We start from the raw sequence: 26,140 nt of genomic DNA, 5'->3' as shown, positions 1-26,140 counted from the left end.
TACGACTATTTTCGACGTACGACGCTGTCATTTCAATTCTATGAATCATTTCCTCGCTAAAAAAGTACGCACTTTGAATTATATCATTTTTGTACCTGGAGCGCTCTCTTCAACTGTTTTACATTTTTAATAAAATACCTAGCTATAGATCTCCGTACTCTAATAAAATTCCTCGTTTTTTTCCAGCCTACATGCAGCCAAATTATATAATTCTAACAAGAAAAAAAAATAATTTTATTCTTTACTTGTGGAATCCTTCTACATTGTATATATTAGAATTTTGCTGTTTCTCTTCCTCTTTAGAAGTTCTTTTCTCTGAAAAAAATTTTCATACAAAGTATTGATAGAGATATATTGTATTTATAACTTATAAAACAATATATTCATACAAGTCAAGTATTTTTAACCGATAATACGAAATGCGATTGTATTCACACATTGCAATAATGTGCATTGTATACATTAAAGATACTTAATTTTTGCAATCGTATTATAATTTTTTCTCGTATAATATTATTCTTAACTTTGTTCGCTGCATAACGCGAATTTAAAAATTCGGCAAACATATTTGGAACTGTAATCGGCCCAGTTACGTCACATTCAATTGCGTTTATGGTTAAAATGGATGTTAGTAGTTAAGTCAATTTACCTTATGTCTTGAGTCCTCTCCGTATCCACCGTCGCATAATGTATGTTGGAGCAATTATTTAATCTGATACACACATTTACACGTGCATATACGTGCACGCGAACATATATGACGTTACAGCTAACAGAGGCGCACAAGTCGCAATATGTCAATTACATCGTTTAATTTTTAACTCGAGGCTTATATTTCAATCGGGGACAGCGTCGTAAATAATCCAGTTGATCTGTTATCTGAATTTCATATAGCTTATTAAGAATAACAGATAAATCGCGGAAGTATCGACGATGTTTGAATAATTCATATTCGATATTATAGGAGGAGTTCTTTTTAAGATTAGAAGTAATAAGATTATTAATAGTGTCTATTTTTCTTTATATGCACGTTTTAACGTCTCATTCGGATTAACAATTGATCCCAGGTCGTGATGACAAAGTCATTGAACTTAAAATCTTCTTACGAACACTTTCTTGACACGTATCGTTTAATTTAACAAGAAGATTATATTTAATAATGCTGACATTCTCGTAGACTAATTAGTTTTAAAAAGAATGTTTTTATCTCAAATTGAAGGATACAGGAATTTAAAAGATATAATAATTCTAAAAATTTCTCTCGCAATATATTTGAAAATATTTCAAAGTTTTAATTAATTTTTTTTATTTTAATATAGAGAGAGGCGAGCTATTGTATATATTGATATAGAAGAGAGAGAGAGTAAGAATCATTTTATTATATTAAAAATAAATATTTTCCAGAGGAAAAACTTCATTTAAATGTTAATTATATTTTTTTTTTTAGCTGACCTACTAAGGCGAGTGCGATTAACAGTTTTGCTGACAGGAGGACAATTCTCTCAATATGAAGAAATTTGTGTTTTAACTTAAACAAGATACATAAGCATCGTTAAATTAAAACAAAACCCAGTAAGCATGAGTATATTAAATTAAAGGTCTGTATTTTTTCTTATTAGCACAATGCAATCTTAACGACGTATCAAATTAAATTCTCGAAAATCATTTTACATAGATAATGTTGTATTAGTCACGCATTCTTTGATCCTTCAAAATCACTTTATTTTACAGATATGATATTATTGCTTCTGCAACTTTCTACAGACAAGAACAAATTAATTCTAATAAGATACTTTATAGCAGCGCTAGATATCTTCTATTTTTCAGAAATCGTGAAAGTGCTACATTGATCACGAACGCGTATCGAGCTCTCGCTCTCATCAATGTTACCATGTTCTCGAGATATGGGTCATGCTGTACTGTTACAGATTGCAATATTTTTGCTTTTGAAAACAACCGAGGAGGCGTCACCTGATTACTTTCTTCTCACAAAACATTGTTCAATAGCGCGTTCGTAAGCGAATTCGACGAAGCGCGTCGAACCGAATCGGATCTTGTTGACGGAAAAGTAAATTTGCTCGATTACATTCGGTAATCATTCTTTTTGTTGTTTTAGTCATCATATTTGATCGATTACATCCATCGACAAAATATGATATTCTTTCCTGACACTGATAAAGAATCTGTTTTTATCTGTTTTTATATACTTTTTTAGACTTTTTCTACTTGAAATAGGAAGTAAGCTTTGACAGAGACGACTGTCGTCAAATACGGGCATAAATGCTTGCCTCTTCTTACAAGTCTACAAATAAAATTGTAAGTTATAATTTTTTCTGTAGAATATAAAAAAAAAAAACAAGATGGGATATTAAAAAGAACGATTACAAAAAAAAAAAAAAAAAATATGGACAAGAAAATTCCACTTCTAAATTATTTTGCAAACTCATTCGAATCTCATACTCGGCCATATCGCTATTAATCAACGATATAATTATATCGCCTCGACGGGCATGTAATCTCTTTGTTACAATGGATCCCGGCCCTTTTCGCGCAGTTCCCATCCGATCCACGGAACGAGCTACACCGAGGAGATGAGGATGCGCGTGGCCGACCTAGCCCGACGATGGCGCGCGAGGTCGAGGGGAGCGCATGGACGGGTCAAAGAGGCCAAGATAAATTGCAATCTAATCCGCGAGAGTCAACCCGGGGCCAATTACAATTCGTTGTGCGTCCGCAGGAAGAGAAGAATGGCGCCCGTGCCCTGAAGCGAGCGCGGAGCGCTTGTACACCTTCTACCTATGAGGCCTTGCGGCAAATGCCGACGGATCGTGAAAACCTCGTCTCTTTAAAACGCGCCGCCGAGAAAACGCGAAGATCTACGACGTCGACCGATCGGGATCGACATGTGCTATCGTCATCGGGCGCCCGCTGTCGACACGCGTCAAAAATGATTTCGAGCAAAACGGGATATTGGAATCTAAATAATGTATAAAAATCACGTTTGATATTATTTTAAGTATTTGCGATCACTAGACTTGACCACGATCGATTGATGCAGGCAATGAATATTATTTATAAAGAAATAAATATATAAATATCACAGAAATCAGGAAATAAAAAATGCGAGTCTAATCAACGAAAGAATAATTGAGCTATGTCTAATGTAACAGCGCATTTTAATATTGATTAGGTGAATATTCTAGTAAAAAAAAAAAAAAAAAACATTTTTTTTTTTTTCCAATTCTTCAAACGTCTCGAGGAAAAAATTTGCGTAACGGCTTGATTCAGATTGCATTGAATCGATCCGTCCCTGACGAGGCATCGTGGCGCGGAAATAGTGGGGGATTCGAAGATTAGAGTCGCTCCTCCACAAGCCGAAACTTCAGTTTAGTTTACTAACGTTCCCCGAGTCGCATCCTCCGTCGCGATCGGCACACGCGCCCGTCGAAACATAGAAAGAAGAAAGAAATAAAGGGGACGGGGTTCATACGAGGGGTCGAAGTGATAACGTGAAGCGGTCGCGGCGACAGAAGAAAAATCGCGACAGAAAGAAACGCGCGCTCGCGTTTTCGCGCCAATTGTTGCGACTATTTATTTTCGCTACGGAGATAAAACGAAAAGGACGAAAAGTTGGAGCGCGATAGTTTAATATGCGTTTATGAGAGATTCGTCGAGAGAGATTGCACAGGTGAGCACTCATCACAATCGATTTATCGTGCGATATATTAAGAGAGAAATGAATCCTCAAGATACTTTTTTTTTTTTTTTTTTTTTTTTTTTTTTTTTTTTTTTTTTTGAAAGAAAAAAGTTGATAATATCTATCTCAATAAATTTAATATTCTTTTTCTCTTTATTTTGTATGTTTTAAATTTTAAAAAAATATTTATGTTATATATAATATATATAGCAACTTTAAAAAAAAAAAATATTTGAAAAAAATTAAAAGTATGTTATTATAAAATATATGTACTTTCGAAATTAATAATCCTAAAAAAGTTCTGTAAAAAATCCTGATTATACGGTTTAGTTTTGTTAATCAATAAGAAGATTACGCGAATCAATGAAAAAGAATATTATTTGGATAAAAAAATCTTTTTAACATTTATAATTTTTAGTAACTTTTCTCAATGAACTATTATGCAAAAAATCCGTTTATATATATAATAACATTATTTATAAATATAATTATATAAGACTTTTTCTGGAAAAGACGCACGTGATAGATTAAATAGTTCCGCACGCACACGCGATACGCGTAATACACATTGAGAGGTCGAAGGTTTATTCTCAAGACAGACGTCTCTAATCTTGCGTACATATCTATATATATATAGTCCCATATTGATAGTGACATAGTTTAGCGATGCTGTCGTATATAACGCCAGTAAATTTTTTAAAACGTCACAGAACACGTAATAGAAGCTAACAATAAGAATAGAATTATTGCAATCTTTTAAAAAAATTCTTAAATTATATATATAAATTTTGATAAATTTAACCATTTTAAAATGATTATTAATTCATAAAAGAATTAATAAGATTCTTCATTCCTTTCACTTTACTCTTATTATTAAATTTTTGCGTATTCTATTTGTTTGATGCTCTATTTGTTTGATAAACATTAGAGAGTTCTAATCTATTAGTTTTATGTAGTTTGTATATATTTATCAGAAGTGAAAGCATTTCTCTTGTCACATTGAATATCTGAGATAAATTTTTTGAACATCCTCTCTAACGTTGCAAACTGCAGGCTTGTTATGCTTATCTTGTGATTATCGTTTTTCAACGTTTTTCAATAGCTTCTTATTTCTTTAAATTTTTTCAACATTTTAAAGTTTCTCGCGATATAGTAATTAAAAAATTTCGTTTTTTTCTTCATTTATCAAGAATATTAGAATATTATTTATATATTTTATTAAATTTATGATATTATTTTATTTATTATGAAACAAAACCAACATCATTTTTTTTGTCACATGAGTAATTTTTAATGAAAAACTTTTATATTGGAAAATTTCTCCACACTATATAAGATGTGGAAGAGAATACGATAATCGATTAATCTCAAGTCCGCGATATAAAGAAATCGAGAAGAATGTCATTGAGAAAATACACGCGTGGTGGGAAAGATTAATAGCGTGCCTTTTCAACAAAAATGCTTTTCTTCGACTTTAAATCACCTTTTGGCGAGATGCCAGGGTTAATGTATCGTCTCGCTTTAAAGAAGTTAAATTTCGAATTTATACGATATCTCTCGCGCGGCGGGAAACGAACGTCTTAACGAACGTAGCGCCTCTCTTTTAACACGCGCGCGTTTCGCGTTTATGAATAGATTTTAAAACGGGTACTTCTACACACACGCATGTTATACACACGCGACCCCTCGGTGAGTTTTTCGGTGTCCGTACAAAGAGACTGTTTCTCTCAAAACTAGCGACGCGCTGTCCGTTTATATCTTCAACATCCTGTGAGCCTTGATAAGATTCATGTGTCCGAAATGTTTTCCAGATAGCAAATAACGAAGTGCCAAAACTAAGTTTCTGTTAGCCGAAATAATTACACCGTGTATGCCTTTAGAATGGAAAAATCTTTTAATTAATTATTTTAATCTAAGCAGGTTTTTTTAATATAACTAATTGTTAATTTTGTCAATAGTGAACTATATACGTGAATGTAAAGAGATAATTCGGCTCTCTTTTATACCTGAATGAAACTTGTGTATCAATTATTTCATTTCGTTTGAAAAGCATTAGCCAACGTATTTATGATGCATTTGCAAATGTTCCATTTTGTTTTTAGACAGTAATATGTACCACAAATGTAACTGCAATTGTAGATATTTTATTGCGTAAGAACAACCGCGTATATCTTCAGTTATTCACTTCAATATTATATCTTTAAACGCTGCATTAAATGATCGAAGATGACTATATGCAATCGTTACACTACGATTTTCTCGCAGAAGATGCGTGACGATTAGTAGACGCGAAATCGAAAGCATCGCGTAAAGCGAGAGCAGGATCGGATTTAAACGACCAGCAAGTTGCTTCAGAATATATAATACGCGGTGGACTGCTGTCGAGATGTATACATATACATATTATAAATAACAAATTATATAAGCACAATATAACGAGAATTAACCGCATCGTAAAAAGATTATAAAGACTTTACTTTAAAAAGTATCGCTTATTGTAAACAACAAATTATATAAGTATAATGATGAATAAAGAGGATTTTTTAACCACATCATAAAAAAAATTATGAAGATCACTTAGAAAATGAATAGTATAAAATATAATATGTATATAGTATGAGGACAAACTTAATATATGATACTTACAATATGGTACTGTCACGAGAAATCGAAATAGATATAAAAAAAATTCGATATGTATTTCTCTTCTTTTTTTTCTTCTCTTTCTAAAATAAATTTAAGTTTATTTTCTATTTCGTCGAAAAATTAAGATTTAATATTCACGATTTCGTAAATATTTTTTTATTTTATTTTTGCTGTTAATTCAAAATTACATACAACGTTGACGGTACAAAAAGAATGATCAATAATGAATACGATAAGTAGATTAAAACTTATATATCTCTCTCTGAGAGTACGCGTATGCATTCTCAATATAATACACCGATCCTGAGCGAGAGCGGACGCACGCTTTCGTCTCGATCCGCCAGGATGCATCTGATTTAATAATGATCTCGCGATTTCACGACGCAATTTCGCGGTACAAAAGGGAATAAATCGCCACGAACTAGATGGACGCGCGCTTTTCCGCGCGGTTTAACCCGTTAATCGAGATAGATCCTCTCGTTTTCTTTCTACGGGACGTGTAGAGAGTGCCCGTCGAAGTATGAAAATTCATGATGTGAAATATCGCTAAATACACACATCCTTAATTAATAAGCTTCCCTTACAAATAAATAGTTTTTTATTTCTTGATTCTATTTTTCTTATTCCCCGACAAAAAATTGTATATACATAAATGCAAGAGAGCACGCACGTGTTTGCTCTTGTGGAAATGAAAGCGTTTTGAGGGAGACAATCGAGCTATCAAGTTGTTTCTTAATGATTTAATGTGCTAATCTCAGGAAGGTAAATCATTATAAAAGCGTCGCATACCATCCTCACTATCGAAGTCTTCATATCCGGTAAAAGTCGACGCGTTCATCCGTTTCTTTTGCTCTCGAAACTTATACGCATTAATAGTTCGTTTTTATCGTACAATTTACATATTTTTGAGATGAACCAAACGTATTCAATACGAAATATGTATGTATGTATATTCGAAATACGATCGTGATTGAAAACTGAATAAAATTCGACGAAAGTTTTTCGGGAGGCGGACGAGAGAGTGTCGCGATATTATTGTCTTCCCGAAAAGACGCACGCGTATCATCATCACAAAGCACGGCGAAGAGAAAGAAGACGACAAGAATACTATCTTGTGTTTTCTCTTATTCAATGCAAAACAGGTGATTCATGTTCCCGCCGTCGCATTTGTACCCAGACGCGCACACAGGGTTTTTTAATAATAATTCCTCTCGTTCTTTTGCAGACACGCCGCTTAAGAGTCTAGAGATCACTCAAGAAGGACGAGACGGCGAAGGAGACGCGAAGATGAAATACAAGGTAAGCTGAGCAAGCTTTTTTCCTTCCGCGCATCTATATCTATCATTCGCCGATAGAATATGATGACGAATTGACGTAGAGACTGAGATAAATCGGGCTCGAATGCCATCGTACCGGCTGTCTCATCAAAATTTAGCCGTCTATTCTTTAATCGATTTGGAGAATCGACTCTTTTTCTCTCGCAAAAATACGAAATCATTGCAGAATTATTTATTTTGCATGATTTTTTTAGTAACGTAAATTACACGCGTGCATAACAAATTATTCTGTTATTTCTCATGCTTCTAAAACAATAAGTACTTACTATGATTAGTACTTGCTACCGTTCGAGGCTAAAGAGCTGTGAGTTATCTTTCAGCAAAGACAAAAAAATTCTGGAAATTTAATCGAAATTTTTTATAGTATATTTTCTTTCTTGTTTCGAGAAAGTGATAAAGAAAATGTTTAATTATTATCAGAAATTTTACTTGGTAAAATAATTGTCAAAGTCATATTCGAAAACCTTTTCGAGCAGAAAATGCGCAGTAAAGTTACGTCGAGACAAAACCGTCTCCAAATCAAAGACTACGTTTTTAAAATTTCATGCAAATTCCGCATGTTCGTATAATAATCTCGTTTCACATTCATCTCCTGTACATATTGTCAGAAAATTAACATCACGCAATTGAAAGCGATTTATTTAAATTAATTCTAATTGATGAATGTACTTTAAAAGATTATCCCGCTTATTACTTTACCGACGATGAATCTTTAAATATTTATCTTCACCGATATGATTACGTTAATTCACGAAATCAAATGCAACGCATCGAGCTTAAGAAAAAAAAGAAGTCAATAAAAAACTCGATTAAAAAGAATCGTAAAGATTTGAGTATTACATTCAAAGAATCGATTGCAGTTTACAGATATTAAGTCTCCTCCTACTTGTTGACGGTTCCCTTTCCGGTTATCGGATCTTTCTTCCTTCATCTCGTTTCGCTATCGGCATGCGTACGTCTCGTTTCTCGCATCACATGCGTGCTGATCTGCATAAAAATACGCATTCACTGCCTTGACATATCATTATACGCGATACGTAAGGTGAGGCGGAAATGATTACGATCTATTCCGCGAAGAATGGAAATCACCGAGTAAAGTGCTCGCGCTTACGATACGATTCAAAAAATATCGATCTTAAAAGAGCATTATGATTATCTACAGAGAGATGATTCCAGAATAAACTCGGTTTTTATTTTTTAATATATAAACATAAAATCATGTAAAAACATGCACTATGAAAATTGTTTTAATAATTTTGTCTCATAATTTCTTGCAATTATTTTTCCATTTATTTTTGCATTTATCATTGCTTCAAATTTTTTTTAATTTATATATAGTTGTCATCATTGTCACGAATAACGAAACTAAAGCACTTTAATAGAGATATGTACGTATATATATATATATATATATATATATATATATATATATATATATATATATATATATAATTATAATTATATATTAAATAAATTTTATTCGCGCGCGGTCATGAATTTTTGGCTTGCACAATCAGTCGATCAATCGTTATTTTCTTCGATTATAAATCCAATTAAGAGGAAAAAGTAAACTGCCGTGTTCGACTATACTTCGTTAGAAACCGCAAATAGTTGAACATTGCTGAGACCGATTCTAGTTTTCTTACTTGACAGAAAAAGAGGTCAATCGGTTGCGGGTAAAGGATAATTACAATAAGACCAGTTACTAACAACGAATATCGTATTTTATTCGTGCTCGAGGCAGATGATACCATTTATGGGAAATATCGATTTTCTCCTTTCGCAGAACGACTACATAGTTCATGCATTTTTCTGAATTATATGTATATATATATATATATATATTATATATAAATTGTTTCCTCAGTTTAAGTGATTATAAATGAAGTAAAAAAGGAGTTAAAAAAATATAAGACAGAAGTTAAGGCTAAACTACAAATTTATAACATTCTTAGCTTCTCGAATGCACGGATAGATAATTGGAATAATCTTATCAACTTTTTTCATCATTTAATTTATTCTTAATCTATCTACTTTCTTTCTCTATTCATCTCCTCAGCTTCTTTGTTATCTGGTGATACGAGCTTGCACATTGAGCCTATATTTCAACGAGATTATCACGAAAACATTATTGTTTCTTTCATCAAAAAAGTAGATGGAGTGTATATATATATATACAGATAGATCCATAGCGTGTTGGGAATCGTTCGAGAAATTCAAGTCAATGGCAAGAAGAGTACTTGAAACGAATTCATTTCACGAACCCTTTCGCAGAAGTCATTAAGCAATGCGATGGTTGCGTTCCGCGATTTGCATTGTCAGGATCGTCAAATATTGATCGCTTAGCCTTAGCGTATTCGATGCCTAAAAAAATAGACTAATTAGAATGAATTCGTTTGATCAAGTAATCTAGCTAGAAGCCATAAATTCACAAGTCTATGAACTCGCTAAGATCTAATCGAAGATCAAGACGGAATAAAAAATCCACGAAAATAAGATTTTAGCTCGTAGTGAAAAAGAGGCGGAAAGAAAAATAATATTCGGGACGAAGAATCGACGTTTAAATCGCTGAAGCTAGAAGTCAGTGACCACCTTTGCTACCGTAATTGTATTATTACCAAGTAATAGCACGATAATGGGTTTCAAGCATCAACAGCGCGGTGACACTTACGACTCCCCACATTCGTCCCGTTGAAATAGAATCCTCTCAATGGAGCATTGAGGCATTCCACTTGCGGCGAGCGAAACATATACAGACTATATGTGACTATATGACTCGAGTGTTAGTCACTTTTGAAGGTGGCCTATGCGACAATCTTCCTTCAACCTACATTTCGCGACACCGGTAATCGTTGAAAAATAATTAACGGCATTGTCTGCCGAAAATCGCGAATACGAATTGTAACTATATTGATTGACGATCTTTCTTTGAGTATTTTTTGAAAATTTTCTGTCGATCGTTTGTCGATATAAATAGTATTTTTTTGGCAATACCAGTTTGATATAAACGTATCAGACGAATCTCTCCATGAAGATACCGCGCGACGAAATAAATAAACGAATGAAATACGTTACGAGCGAAATGTTCATCGTGATGTGTATATTCGTTGTACGTATATTTTTTTCTCGCGTGGAAATATTTCAACAAAAATACACCGGACATTTGTCTCTTCTTCAGAGAACAGGCTGCGAATGTGAACGAGAATAATGAGCCGGTCTTGCGAAAACATCATTCGAGTTTCTCGACGGAGGAAAGTCTCGAGACGACAACGACCCACGATACTGGCCAAATTTCTAAATTGAGCCGTTTATTTTGGAAGTGGCACAAATCGCATATTTAAAAATGTAATTAATTTGCGCGCGCGTGATACAAGTATAAATCAGAGTAGCGTATCTAATTATGAAAAGATTTTGACTTACATATTCTTTTCGAAGTACGCAATTTAAATAATTTATTGTCCAGATTTTTATTGTCGATTTTACACTGAAATGACACGGCTGTGGAAAATACTAAGGAAAATTGATAATTTCAGCGAAAAAAGAATTATTCATTCTGGACAATGCAATTACGACGATATAGAGATGGCGAAGGCCGTCTAGAGAGACAAATTACTTGAAACGTACAAGTAATTTCTTCATACTTAGTTAATTTTATACTAAAAACATTAGTATTTTAGGAAAGACTATAATAATGAAAAAATTCTCATTATTTCATAGAAAAAATGAAATCGATTGTCTTGATGCCGATTACGTATTATGAAGTTCATTTACAGTAGTTATTTAATCTAAAAAAATTATAAATATTTTTTTATAAAAAGATTATAAAAAATTATAATAAATATATTAAACCATTAAGATTTATCAAACAATTTGCCAAATATGTACTTAAGTACTTATATGTTCCCTGACGCCATCTATATTATATATAGAAGATGTATTCTCGCGCGCATTGCAAATTTTTTATATTCCAATTTAATAGAGATATGATAGAAGCGTGCGGCATATAGATCGAGCGATAGTAATCACGTGCTGCACAACGATCAGAGTCAATGTCTTCTATAACGTTTTAGATTGCCTCGTACGTGATGAGCTGAAAAACTCTGATGACAAATTAATACTGTACGGTATGTCGCCGCAGGCGCGAGTTGCTCGTGTTGACTCGCACCTGACCAGAATTAAGAATCGAGTAGAAGAGTATAGATCATTACAAGAACCTAGACAATTATCGTACTTAGAATCAAAACCGTAATTAGATAATTGAATGTTTTGACAGATGTGTATAAAAGATTAAAAGATTAATATTATTGCGAATGCCCCATCGGCTAAAGCTCAATGCATATATTTTAATACGTACTCGGGATAAATTGTTCGATAAGCTATCATTTTATTAAGTAACTTTGTAGAAATTTCTTGTAGAAAGAAACGATTATATTATGCGAAGATCAATTATCTTAAAATCAAAGATTATATCGTTATGAATGACTTGCACAACCTACTTTTCAAATTTAGAAATTGGGAAAAGTACATTAACGACAAAAAATATATTAGTTCCTACCATTAATCTAGATTTCATAAATGGAATTAGTACTCTTCTGAAGAAAAATGATTTCGCTCGCTAAGTAATTATGACTCTCCTGTCGGAGAGATTCACGGATTAATGACTAGCCGTAAAACTTCATCATATAGTTCACTTTTGCTCGAAATGTAGAATACATACAGATTAAATTATATTGTACATATGTACAATTACTAATATACAGGGATAAAAGAAGTTTTTGATATATTTTATTAATTTTATTATTATTAAACGCGAGTTGTAGCGTACAAAAATTAATTTATTTCGACATAATTTACACGAGAAGAATTCGTGTGATTTCTCTCGCTTCTGATATCATAATCCGATATTGGTTGCAGTGAGAAAATGGAAGTAAACTAAACTAAATCTTCACTTTGCAATTTTTTATTTTCGCAAGTCGTAGTCTTCACCGTGATGTAAATACGGAAAGAAAATTGAATTATGCATGTTTAACCAACGGCCCTGATTGTTCATCGCGCGATCCGTCGTTGATCGCGAAGGAATCTATCTATCAACGTGACGTAAGAAATTAATTATGCGCGATATTCCGCGGCGGAACAAAGGAGGGGAATAACAAAGTTTCGTAGGCGCGAATATAATCTTTCGTCGAACGATACACTCGGTGACTCCTCTTATCAACGAAATACATATAAAAACAATCGTCACTCGTCAATGATTCCACATACGAATAGCGGATCGCACAAAGATACGTATTCGTCGCGACGCGCGCCGAACGTGAGTCAATTCGACGAGTACTTCCCGATCGCGATCGTCGGGATGAATTGAAATTCTATCGATCCGCCGTGAAATTCAATGTCGAACGCGCTGTTAATCATTATATGGGATTTACATCTCCGGCTTGACGTTAAACGGTGAAATCTTACGACGCTCAAGAACAACGACGCCGTATCGGAAGCGATGTCAGATGGATGACAATTACCGGATTGCAAGGACGCGCGATCGGTACCGAGTAGTGAGGCCGATGACAATGGCCGACTTGCGAGTGGCTATCAGTGAAAAGCATCATCAATTAAAAATTGATTTACCATATGTTATGACAAAAAAAATAAAAGAAAAAAATAATACAACACGCACGTGATTCCATACAAAGATGACATAAAAAGTACAGTCTTACTACGTTTCCTTTTTAAAAATCTTTTTATATAAAAGAAATTTTAATCTTATTGTATATATTAATTGTCTATATTAATTTTAATTTTATTGTAAAATTTATGAGAGAGAGAAATAGCGAGAACAAGAGTCTCATCAGTATCAGAAAACAATTAATAATTATAATAAAATAATTTTTTTAAATTTCTCAACAAATAATAAAGTGTCATATACATTATAATCGATATTAAATAACTGACAAATGCACAAGTGGCACTTTTTCACTTAGACGGGAGATTAAGGAGAAGAAAGAGAAAAATAAACAGAGAAAATAGCTAAAAATAATTTCTTAGAATCATGGTGTGTACGATATCTCGTTGAGAATCGCTCTGTTTAATCGAGTGTAGAGGGAGTTGGAATAACTGATACACGATTGCGCAATTCCGTACGGTTTATATACACGATGGACAGATGGGAAGAAGAGGACGAGAAAAAGAAAAAAGGCGCCGACGCTCGAGTATTTCTTCGAGCAAAAGTCTGTCGATTCGGTAGGTCGAAGCGCGTATAAATGGGAACGTTGTCGAGCGCACGCCGATACATCTGCACCGTGCGCGGAAAATCAGATTCTTGTCTGTCGGTTATAAACACGAAGGCGTTAATTTAACTTTAAGAAAGCTCAAAGCCTACTACACTAACGTCGATTAGCGCCAATGGCATTTATCTAAATTGTTTTTATCGTTACTCGTGTATTATGATCAATATGTCATGTATATGATTTAGGGAGAAATAAGAAATTAATTAAGTAGCAAAAAAAAATTAATTGGTAAAATCAGACCTTAATATTTTAAGATAGAATCTCTTGACTTAATAAAAGGCAAGAATTTTTTGTTTCGTATGTTTAAAACATGCGGTTTTAAAAATCTGATGACATTACTTATATTCTTTAAATTAACAAAATAACATGATATGATATTTGTAAATAAATATTAATGTTCTGTATGATTATATATTATAAATTCAGAAAATAATTCATTGGAGTCGCTGAAAGTGAAAGGGTTAATAAAATAATGTAAAGCGAAGAAAGATGCGTCGTATATGTGCTTGTGAAGAAAATTAGGAGATGAGAGATGAGACTGTCTGACATATTAAAGAGAAATGAAGAAATTTCAGAGTGTCAACTGTATTAATTTTTTGATTCATTAATTTTAGTTGAGCGTTTCATGTCTCTGACATAGATTACGATCCATGATAAAATGCAGATACGCACACGAGGAATATTCAGTTGGCCATAATTAATATTAATTGATGTCGGTGAAGTAGAATGACTTGAAAATTGGATAATCTTTAAGGATCGCGTGTGTTAATCAATGCAATCTTTTTATTTCTGTATATATTATGATTAGAAAGATGTAATCTAGAAATATAAATGACAAATTTCTATAAGATTTTTATTATGTTAATTTTATGATATTTAACAAAGAGATTCCAATTTAAAATAAGTACTCGAAGAATTAGTTCTAATCTAAAATAAGTACTCGAAGAATTATCTTCACGTTGAAAATATAGAATGTTGCTACGTCATTATCTTTTCGATGCGCAATCTTTTCAAAAATAATTTCACAATTTGAAAATATCATATAAATACAAATTTTAAGATCTTCAAACTTATAGAGCATAATTTACATTACGACAGCAAGCTGACAGTACGCAGGAGATGCTCTAATGTAAAGATGAGTTAGTAGAGCATCCGAATGTCCTTAAAATTGCATACAGAAGGACAATGTCGAGTTCTGTGAAATTATTTTTTTCGGCTTGTTTCATTTGCTATAATTATAGACAGAAGCGACTGTTTTACATAAATCGACAAAGTATCATTTGTCGCGGCATCAAGCTGTGTGATCGATAGACTCACCTTGCCCTAGAATCGACGGTATTACTTCAGGCATTATTCTCTTCATGCCCAATATCCTGTGTTGACGGACAATTCTCGCCCCATTAAACTCGTCGAAACTATTTGCGGCAATGACGTGAAAATAAATGAGAAGCTAATGCAAACTTACGTAAGGTCTGGTCCGACCAGATGTGTAGAGTTTAACGTCAATTGAAGCGTAAACAAGACGAGAGCGCTTTTATTTGAATGCATCGATCATTCGATCAAGACTCATTACATCCTACCCCTCATCTAATATTGTCAGAAAATTAATATATATTGAAGATATGTTTGCTATTCTCACAAGATGGAGAATAATAGATCATTATTATTATGGTGACAATCAATGCAAGCTGTTTTTTCGTTAGAATCGATTTTTCTTATTTTTCTTATTTTATATAAGATATCAGATTTTTAAAATTCGCATTTCCTACATTTTTATCTCTTTTACTATCTTTCGCGGAGAAACACAATTTCTTTCTTTGTAAAACTTCTTTTTTAAAGACACGTATCATACACAAGAAGATCGAGCCAATCGTTCTAGTGCCTCAAGGTCCCTGATTATGTTTTATAAGATGCATCTGTTTGGTTGAACTTTGATCTCTCACATTTTCAAGACTCCAAGTACACAAGTCAAGTCACATAAGATATATATTGCTTTTTGTGAAACCGAAATAGCCATTTTCTCTACGTTTTGATATCTCGGGCAACTATACTTTTACAGACATATTCGATGAACACGTTTGTTACCATGAATAATATAAACGAAAAGAAAAAGAATAAAACACAATAGTTGTATAATATATCATCATTTCTCTGTTGCAGGTGAACGATCCAGAGGACAATGAGAGAGACGCGGGAGAGAACGTCAAAGGAACTTCCGATGTTCCATGGTAAAAATTATTAATTAATTAAGAAAATTTTCTTCGTTAAAAAATCAAAGACGATCTCTTATTTCTTATTATCTCGAGTCCTCTTTATTTAGAGAATCAATATTTATTAACTTTCTAAACCTAAACTAATATCTGTTTGAAAAATATAATTAAAGTCACTCTTTTAATATTAATTTTTAATAAATAAAATTTTATGAAACACTTATGCAAACAATTTTTATTCAGATTTTTTCTTTCTCTTTTTCATTTAATTTTTCTTTATTCTAAAAAGTAATGATTATGTTCCATTCGGTAGACTCTGAGACTAATAATAAAAATATTGCGATAGTTAGAAATCTCTCCAAATCTTATATATTAATAAAATAAAGTGGCAAATCTTTTAATATATCGATAGTGTTCATTTTTTAATAGAATTCGGAATAGTTTGAGAATAAGTTCAATTACGACATAGTATATGCATATTTTAATTACGTTCACAAATTTTCAGTCATTATCAACGAAATTTTTTTTCTCGCAGGAATTACAATCAGAGAGATGAGAAGAAATCGAGCGGCAAGGAGATGAGGCTCGTGATCGTTGTTGGTCTGTTAGCGGTGACTGTCATCGCTCTCATTGCAGCACTGACGTTGCAGATGGCTGTCTTTCGTAAGGAAGAATACAAGGAGATGTGTCAGAGCGAAGAATGCATCAAGACAGGTATATGATATCCTGTTTTATTTATTCTTTAACATTTCAAGAAAAGATAATAATAAATACAATACGAAATTCCAAATTTCCATTAAAAAAAAAAAAAAAAAAAAAAAACTCGTGTAATCTTCTCGAATGAAATCTCAATAATAATAATCAGAAGTTTCGCTCGCGATTTTGATAATGCTGAATTATAAAATAACCCGAGAATAAAACCGTTTGCATAGCGGCGCGAGTAATAGGCGCGATGAACAAATCAGTGAATCCTTGCGAGGATTTCTACAATTTCGCATGCGGCGGTTGGATCAACAAGCATCCGATTCCCCAAAGCCAGAGCTTTTGGGATCAGCTGAGCTTGCTTAGGGAAGAACTTTTGGAGAATTTAAGGATTTTACTGGAGGAGCCAGATAAAGAGACCGATCTTAGGCCAGTCACACTGGCGAGAGCACTTTATAGGACCTGTATGGATATCGGTAAGTCTTAAAGATTAAAGTTATGAATGATGCAAATGACGTGAGTGGAAAATTTCAATAATGAAATTGATAGAATTCTAAGTTCTCCAATACATTGTGGAAAAGGTAAGAAAAAAAGATTTCAACGCTGAAAAAAATTCTGTTCAAGAAACTTATGACATGAATTTAAATATTTTTTATTGTTGGCGAATATATAAAATCATAAGCATATATAAATAATAGATACTAAGAATATTTTCGAAAAATAGATATCATGAATTTTTGTAGTTTTTGAATTTTTGAAGAACTATATGAAATTTTAAAGAGTATCTGTCGACATAAAAAAAAAAAAAAAAAAAAAAAAAACAATAATTATATCTTCGCATATATCTTCGCAATGATGCGATCGTTAACGGTCTAGTAATTTGTTTACATTGATAAATTATTCAATAATCGCCTTTTTTCGCGCAAAGATATAATGCATGGAATGACATTTACATAAGCAGTAAAATGCGAAGAATAAGTTAATAATATATCGCCATTCGCATTGTAATATATCATTACCGTTATGGCGTTAGTCACAACGTAATAGAGTAAATTGACGACTTTATTACCACGAAAGGTAACCGGAACTCGCGTGTCTCTAAGCGATCGTAATTAGCAATCGCATAAGCAACCGTGTAAATGATTTAGAAGCAGCATTATGTTAGATATTTCTGAATAACTGGAAGTACAATTCGTCTGGAATCGCAATTTAAATTAAACGATAAAAAAATGATTCGTATATATAGCCTTAAACGACAATAGAACATATAAAGACATGTCTTTAAAATTAAAAGACATAAAGACATAAAGATATGTCTTTAAAATTACGGCAAAAATTATTGCAGCGAGTGTCGAGGACTTAGGGTTACAGCCCATCTCTGAAGTACTCGATAAATTAGGTTTGCCAAAGGACCCGCCGATGCAGGGTAAAGTACCCTCTTTCGATATATCGAGATTAACAGGGGTAGCGCAGAGAGCGCTAGGCTTAAACCTCTTTATTAATTTTTACATCAGCGAGGACGTTAAGGACACTACAAGAAATCGAATGATGGTGAGAATATGTCTGAAATTTTATTTTATAAATTTTAGCAAAAAAGAAAAAAAAATGATTCATTCAATTATAGAAAATTATAATTTCAAAAAAAGATCAGATTTTCGAGGAAATTAAAGAATCATTTTTTTATTCAGAGAAATGAAAAGTTTCTTTTAGGTATATGAACATTTAATATGAAGATCATTAATTTATACAATATTACTAAAATTTTTTAAAAGTTTTATGTAACAATTTTATGTAACTTTCGATATTTTCATGGAGGGAATTAAAAAAAGGAAATGATAGATTTTTGCTATATTCTTTTAACATTGAATTGATTCAATTAAATATAATTTCTTATCACAATTGAATTGTTTTGGGAAAACACTTATAATACGAATATTACGTTATTTTCGTGACAATATACAAAAAAAAAAGAAGATAAAATTCTTTTAGATAGAGCAAGCATCTCCCGGATTTAGTGAGCGTTACTTATTAGATCCACGGCGATTTCAATTAGAATTGATGGAGTATAGAAAGTACATAAAGTCCATGGTCGAACTCGCGGGGGCTGGTAACATGAGCGCGAATTATGCCAACGAAATCATAGAGTTCGGCACGAAACTCGCCAAAGTAAGTGCATTTCTTTATCAAATTATACTTTATGTGTATTAATTTTTTAAATGTATTAAAGACAACACACTCGAAAAGTTATTTATCCGGTAATATGAAATATTTCGCGCGAAATTGAATAATCAAACATTTCTTATCTTCGATTACTCAACTTCCAATGTGAGGATAATCATTTCAGGAGCACGTTTAATTGTTTTGAAATCCGTCCAGATCATGGCGACACCCGAGGAGCGTCGCAGCGCGGATCATCTTCTTCATGATGTGACAATCGACGAGTTGCAACAACTTACAGATCTGCGCACGTTGCAGGTAGAGCGATATTACTTCTTCCGAAATTCTTATTAATTTATTTCCGAGCAAGTATTTGGATGGAAAATAAGTAATTTATAATAACTGTTAATAGTGTACAATAAATATTTTAAAATAAAATTAAATGCGAAGAGATATTGAGTAAAAGATATCGAGAAATATTCCGAAATATGTAATTCTGATCAAAATTTTAACTCAAATTTAGACGAAAAGAAGTTTATCATCTTCACGAAATCGTTAACGAATAAAGTAAATTTAAAATTATATGATCAAAAATAATATTAAAAAAGTTAAAATCACTTTGCAACTTAATATCTATCATATATAATACATTGAAAGATTAATTTTTATATAAAATTATTTCTTGTAACTTGAGCTAATGAGATCGTCAATAACAAGAAGATGAATAATCTCGCTCTTAATATTCGAATAATCAAACGCGCAAATGTTATTTCAGTGGAACTGGACGAGGTACCTGGAATCCGTATTCGAGAACACGAATGTCACAATAAATCCGGCCGTAGATCGAGTTATCTTAATAGACTTGCAGTATTTGCAAAAATTACCGTTGCTGCTGTCCATCACGCAACCCGCCACGATAGGTACGTCTAATTTACGCGTCCTCGTCAAATCAAGGGCGATTGCCACTCGGAATAATGCACACTCACTCAGCTTGTTACTTATTGCGCCCCGTTGCGTTTTGCTTCCATTACGCTCACTAAATGCGCGAAAAAGGAGAGCTGCCTATATTTCTAACGCGGAAGCATCCCCTTCGAGAGTTTATATATTTGCAACGACAATGAGTATTTCTGCTAAAATCTATCCAATCAAATAATTATATAAAATAATAATATAAAAAATTAACAGAACGAGATAGACAATAAATAAAAAATCTATTCACCGATAAGAAATATCGCGAGTATTTTTATAAGATACGTGGCAAAGCATTCTTGATTTGAAACAAGACGCTCGTCCTCCGTTGAGAAAAGAAGAATAATGAACCTTCACGAGAAGGAAAAAGATGATCGAAAGGTCACAAAGATCGGAAACTATCGGGGTCTACAGCAAGAAAGCGCATAGTTACAATTGTTTCGTCCGCGTGAATTATCCTCCATTATAATCTCGCTATGTATTTGCAATGATAAAAATGTCCAATCGATTTTTCAGTCCGATACGTCTGGTGGAGCGTGTACTCGACCGTTGCCCCCTTGACGTTGCAGAAGTTTCGCGATCTCGGCTTCCAATTCTCGCAGAAGGTCTTTGGATTAAAAGAAAAGACGCCTCGTTGGAAGGGATGCACTGGAAACGCCAATGCGAACTTCGGCATGGCGCTCAGCTATATTTACGCGCAGAAATACTTCAACGAACAGGCGCGAGAAAAGGTTTGTAGATAATAATTGTATTCGACATAATTAATATGTAAGACTATATAAAAAATACATAAAAAAAAAGAAGAAAAGAATTCACCCGTACTTTACTAGTTATTCAATATTTTCCTAGTAAACATTGTATAAAAAAATAATATCAATTATTCTGTATAATTGATTATGCTATTGTCGATAGGCATTGGAGATGTTATCGGATATTAGGGCAGCATTCGATGAGATGGTTACGGAACTGGATTGGATGGATACCGGCACGAGAGCTCGAGCCCATAGAAAATTACACGCGATGAGACCGTTCGTGGGATTTCCCGATTGGATCACGGATCCGAAAGAGTTGGACAAATTTTACGAAGGAGTACGTGTATTTCCTACAAATATCATTTATGATTTTAATTCTACTGTAAACCTTTCACGCGCAACGTCCCGATCGTTTTTTTTTTTTAGGTGGAGGTGATCGATGGGAAATTGTTCGAGACTTTTCTAAAATTAACTGATGTGACGATGAAAAAGAGTTTCAATAATTTACGCGAAAAACCCGACAGAAGCAGGTGGATATCGACGGGCACGACGGTAAACGCGTTTTACAGCGCTATATTAAATTCAGTCAGTAAGTATCCAACTTAATCTTTCTTTTCCTTAATTGATATAGTCATTTGTGTCCATCACTATTTCTACAATACTAATTTAATTTAGTTATTCAAATTATGAATCAAAATTAAGAAAAAATGTGATTTTAGCTTTTCCAGCTGGTATTTTGCATCCTCCATTTTATGGCAATGGATTGGAGTACGTATAAATTTGTATTTTACAGATAAAAGAAAGAGGTAAAATTTTTGTAACTCATCTGTCATTTGTGATGATTAGCTTTTTAATCTATAATTTTCTCTTTCTCTCTCTAATTGTCCTATATATTGCTCAATAAGATATGTAATATTTTATATAGTAATTGCTGAGAACGCGCTGTTTTTTATATTTGATAACTTTTACTTTACAACTTTTATCTTAATCTATAAAACACAGTTCGATTTGTGTATATATTATGGATATATTCTTAAACAATGCTCATAAAATTAAAACGATACATCTCTATACAATTTACATAATTTTTATCATAAGTCTCGAAATTCCAATATTACGTATTACAGGTCCATCAATTATGGCGCTATGGGAGCCATCATGGGTCACGAGCTTACGCACGGTTTCGATGACCAAGGTGCGACGATCGTCAACGCGACACGTGTTGCACAATATCACTAAACTGGCTATTCATCCATCTCTCTTTAACACTAAAATACCCGCATATTTATAATAATATCTAGAATTATACGATTTTTTGTGTCAGGTCGCAGGTACGATGAGAATGGCAATCTCCGCCAGTGGTGGAGCGATGAGACATTACGACACTATCATAACAAAGTACAGTGTATGATCGAGCAGTACAGCAGTTATCATTTGCCGGAGCTGGGTGATAATTTCACAGTGAGTATCGAGTAACCCCGTTGCTTGTTGAAAATACCGAAAAGAAAAAGAGTGCCAAGGTGCTTCTCGCTCGACTCAACTCGACTCATTTTCAGGTGAACGGCATCAATACTCAGGGTGAAAATATCGCTGATAACGGCGGCATTAGAGAAGCTTACAGGGCATATCAAAGGCTGATTGCGCGCAACTCGTATCAGCAAGCTCTGCCTGGTCTCGTCGATTACAGCAACGAGCAGCTGTTCTTCTTGGGTTTCGCTCAGGTAAAAAAAAAAAAAAAAAAAAAAAAAACGCTTTTCAAGTCAGCGAAAATAACAATTTGTTTTTATTCTATCAAATAATTGAGTTTTTGTCTTTTGGCGAAATAACATATGAGCAGATAACTCTCTGCTGAAAAAAACAAGACAATTTATATGCTAATACCAAACGGACTAATTTAACAGCTAATAAGTTAAGAGTGGCAGTCAATACGATGCAAAAAAGAAAAGATTCTATATACATTATGCTTAAAATTTCGTTATATTTGAACTTGTTAAATTTAAATTTAATAAGAATTCTTCCTGCCTAAAAAATAGTAATAAATATTTTATGGTTTATCAAGAAACATTGAATCTGAAACAATTTATAAGCGAGATTTGCTAAGTCGAACAGTATATTATATAAAAAGGTTTTTCAGGAACACATTTTTGCATGTATGCTTTGAACAATGCGTATAAGCAAAAGATTTATGCTATTTTGGAATCGCTAACATGATGAGATTTCTTGTCAGGCTAATAAAAAAACTTATTTAGAAATAAATTTACATGTATTTGAAATAAGCACACGAGCTTTATACGCACATGAAGATTCTCATTAGCATAAGATTTATAAGATCAGAAGTTATGAATATGCTAATCTCTCTTTTAAGGTCTGGTGCGGCAATTACACGAACGGAGCACTAAAGTCCAAGGTGATAGAGGGTGTCCACGCACCGAATCACTTTCGTGTTATCGGTACGTTGTCGAACAACGCGGAATTCGCAAGAGCGTGGAGATGCCCGCTCGGCAGTCCAATGAATCCATCGCACAAGTGTATCCTGTGGTAGATGCTATTCGCGTTATTTCGATACAAAATGACGCAATAACGGCAGAAACTATTATTTCATTCAAGCTGGATATCTATATCGTGAGAGAAGAACAGATGTTGGTGCAGTGATAATTCTAAGAAATTGTAAATAGACTGATTTACAGCTATAGGAACTAGCGAGTAATTTATTACATACTCTTAGACGCTATTCTTAGCTTTAAGCTTATCATGTAAATATCACACGGTAGAGAATAATAACTTTTATAAAGAGACTTCTCTCTCCCATATAATTTTTATTGTGTTATCTTCCTCTTTTTCCTTTTTGACACCACTTCTTTCTCTGCATTCACTTTTTTCTTTATCTTCCTAAGTGAAACATCTTTAATATCTATCATCGGTAATTTTACTTTGTGCTTTTTGCGAGAGAGAGATGGTTCTTCAAGTTTATCCATCTTTTTCATTTTCTTTGTTGGGGATGTGATTTGTGACGCAGCACTATTCTCTTTTCGCTTTTTGCTAAAAGAATTAGCCTTTAATAATCTTTGCTTCTTTTTGGGGTTATCATCAATAGCATCTTCTGTCTGTGATAATCTATCCTTCCTTTTTGAAGCGATAGTTTCTTTCAATTCTGGAATTTTTTTCTTTAAGTTCTGGGCATCGTTTTCTGTAGCTTTCTTTCTTTTATGTTTTATTTTTGACATCTTTTTGGGGGGATTTGTAATGTTTGTGACTTCCCACTCGCCTTCATTCTCAATAATAACTTCCTGTTTAAGTCTGAGCTTGCTCTTCTCTTTTACTTCCTTGTCTTCTTCTAGTGTAATTTCTTCCTGTTGTACTAAATCTTTATAGATTTGTGCCAAAGAAAGACAAGTAATTCTTGCACCACAATTAACGGTTTGTAGCATATCCAAGCTATGCTTGTTATATTTCCAAAGTTTAATCTCTCCAGAACTAGAGGCACTAACTAACAAGTCATTCATATATGCGATACATTTCACTCTCATACTATGCGCTTTTGTATTCATTGTATGCACCAAAGTTCTGAGATCACAGAATTTGATTTCTCCGTTCTCGAAACCAATCGCAATTAAGGTATCTTTTAAGAACTCTACGCAAATAACCTTTGAATCAAATGTAAGTTCCTTATCTACGCTAGCCGATTCTACAGAATACACGTAAATATTCTCATTAACAGCTAATAGATATTTGTTACCACTTGGACTCCATTTAATGATTGTTATCCACTTAGCGTTAGACTTCAATTTCGGTACTAAGTTAATGGCGTAAGCTTGTCTACCTTTGATCAGATTCCATGTTCTAAGCACACCATCTTCTCCAGTAGATAACGCTAGCTTTCCTGTTGGATGAATAGCAAAAGTATTGACAGCCGAACCTTTGTGCGCTGTTAACCAGTGTTTATCCAGTTGCCAATTGCCACAACGAACAGCACTTATACTTCCATCGCTACTACAAGTAAACAAGTGTGATCCTTCTGGAGTAAATGCTACGCAATTGATGGTATCTGCAAACAAAACGTAAAGATTATGCTTTTAGTATAAATTTATTTTGTTACATTATAGATACAAGCACACACGAGTTTATCTATATACCTTTATGATGCATTAATTTGACAGATTCTTTCCTAGAACGCATGTCATACAAACATACTGTTTCATCGGCACCAGCAGAAGCTAGATAGTATTTACTATTGGAAACACTGCGTACGCTCGCAACATGGCTGTGAGTTGCAAAACTCTTCTCTATGTTATATTCCTGGAAATATAAAAAAAAGATTTTAATTTAAAAAAAAAAGATTAGTTTAAAAGATGAACTTTATATTCTTTATTTCTACTTTTGTATTTTGTATATCACCATCGGATACCTGGAGATCGATTAAAAATACTATATGACGTGTAACCGAATCAAGGTACACGAGGTATCAAAATTTACTTACATTTACGACACTGTGGACCTTATATCCGAGCAGATATTGCTCGTATGTTCCCACTATGATTTCGAAAGAATTCGGCATCTCCGAATTTAAATACATTTTCCTTTTATTTTATTTGTAACTAATTCGTAACGTACCGGTACAAACCATTTATTCACACGTGCGCACGAATTAGTACCTTAATACGGATATTGCGATTGCGACGTGAAATTCTTCTCTCTCTCTCTCTCTCTCTCTCTTTTTCTATTTCCCTCTCCATCGCTTACTCGTTTAATACCGCCATCTATTTCTATCTTAAAGATCACGTAGAATTACATCTTTTTTTTCGACACTATCGGTAAAATTACCATTTGCTATTTGCTTTGATGAGAATATTTTATCTCGTATGTAATATAATTAATGCAAAGTCATAGAGGCACTGTAAATCGCACTATTTCTTTTTTTTTTTTTAAGAAGAAGAAGAAGAAGAAAAGTACAATTCAATTAAGGATGAATAATCACTTTACAAGAGTTTTCGAATAAAAAAAGAAATATTTTCATCAGATTCTTATTAATTTCTTTGCTTTTTTATTAAAATTGTATGGATCTATGAATAGACTTCACCATATATACCAATATATTGAATAAAATTCATAGCAGACTCAAAATTGAAATACAAAATGTTAAAAATTTTGAAATGTATGATATAAAAAAGAGATAAAGCTTTCCTTCAATCCATATATGTTTATTATCCGTAGTATCTATTTTATTATTCAGCACATTAATTATCTATATTTCTATATTAATTAATTATCTATAGTAATATCTTTTACACAACAATATATATATAAGTATTAATTTATTTACTTAGCTTTATATAGATATACTGTACTTGTGTTAAATGCATCTCGTGATGCGGTACATCTACGACACAAA

At 33.1% G+C, this 26,140-nt stretch overlaps 2 protein-coding genes across 4 annotated transcripts; one reads left to right on the top strand and one right to left on the bottom strand.

Annotated features, from left to right (window-relative positions):
- The first annotated feature begins 5 nt into the window (after nt 1–5).
- On the top strand, nt 6–23,538 carry LOC138932068 (neprilysin-11). Of its 3 annotated transcripts, XM_070293609.1 has the most exons (22): nt 6–64; nt 1,320–1,363; nt 1,448–1,572; nt 1,828–2,091; nt 2,216–2,316; nt 2,555–3,688; nt 7,569–7,642; nt 16,122–16,189; nt 16,707–16,885; nt 17,104–17,349; nt 18,219–18,424; nt 18,863–19,039; nt 19,250–19,348; nt 19,806–19,950; nt 20,516–20,730; nt 20,912–21,088; nt 21,178–21,340; nt 21,471–21,519; nt 21,879–21,946; nt 22,076–22,212; nt 22,308–22,472; nt 23,117–23,538. In XM_070293609.1, the coding sequence occupies exons 7-22, from the start codon at nt 7,631–7,633 to the stop codon at nt 23,291–23,293; spliced, it is 2,283 nt and encodes a 760-aa protein (XP_070149710.1). In that variant the 5' UTR covers nt 6–64; nt 1,320–1,363; nt 1,448–1,572; nt 1,828–2,091; nt 2,216–2,316; nt 2,555–3,688; nt 7,569–7,630; the 3' UTR covers nt 23,294–23,538. The 3 variants fall into 3 exon arrangements, with proteins under 3 accessions (XP_070149710.1, XP_070149709.1, XP_070149711.1); XM_070293608.1 differs by lacking the exon at nt 6–64 and adding an exon at nt 469–627 and having other exon boundaries at nt 1,448–2,091; XM_070293610.1 differs by lacking the exons at nt 6–64; nt 1,320–1,363; nt 1,448–1,572; ... (1 more) ...; nt 2,216–2,316; nt 2,555–3,688 and adding an exon at nt 7,303–7,485.
- Nucleotides 22,503–25,428, bottom strand: LOC138932071 (p21-activated protein kinase-interacting protein 1-like). Its single transcript, XM_070293615.1, has 3 exons — nt 25,229–25,428; nt 24,885–25,047; nt 22,503–24,796 (listed from the first exon to the last, which is right to left on the bottom strand). Exons 1-3 carry the CDS (start codon nt 25,322–25,324, stop codon nt 23,568–23,570), a joined length of 1,488 nt encoding a protein of 495 aa, XP_070149716.1. The 5' UTR covers nt 25,325–25,428; the 3' UTR covers nt 22,503–23,567.
- Nucleotides 25,429–26,140: the final 712 nt, after the last annotated feature.

This window comes from Polyergus mexicanus, unplaced genomic scaffold (assembly GCF_030449975.1).
Source record: "Polyergus mexicanus isolate NDT 795.1 unplaced genomic scaffold, iyPolMexi1.0 SCAF_3, whole genome shotgun sequence".
NCBI classification, from domain to species: domain Eukaryota; kingdom Metazoa; phylum Arthropoda; class Insecta; order Hymenoptera; family Formicidae; genus Polyergus; species Polyergus mexicanus.
Note: the sequence above shows the minus strand (reverse complement) of the source record. Positions and strands in the feature narration are given on the sequence as shown.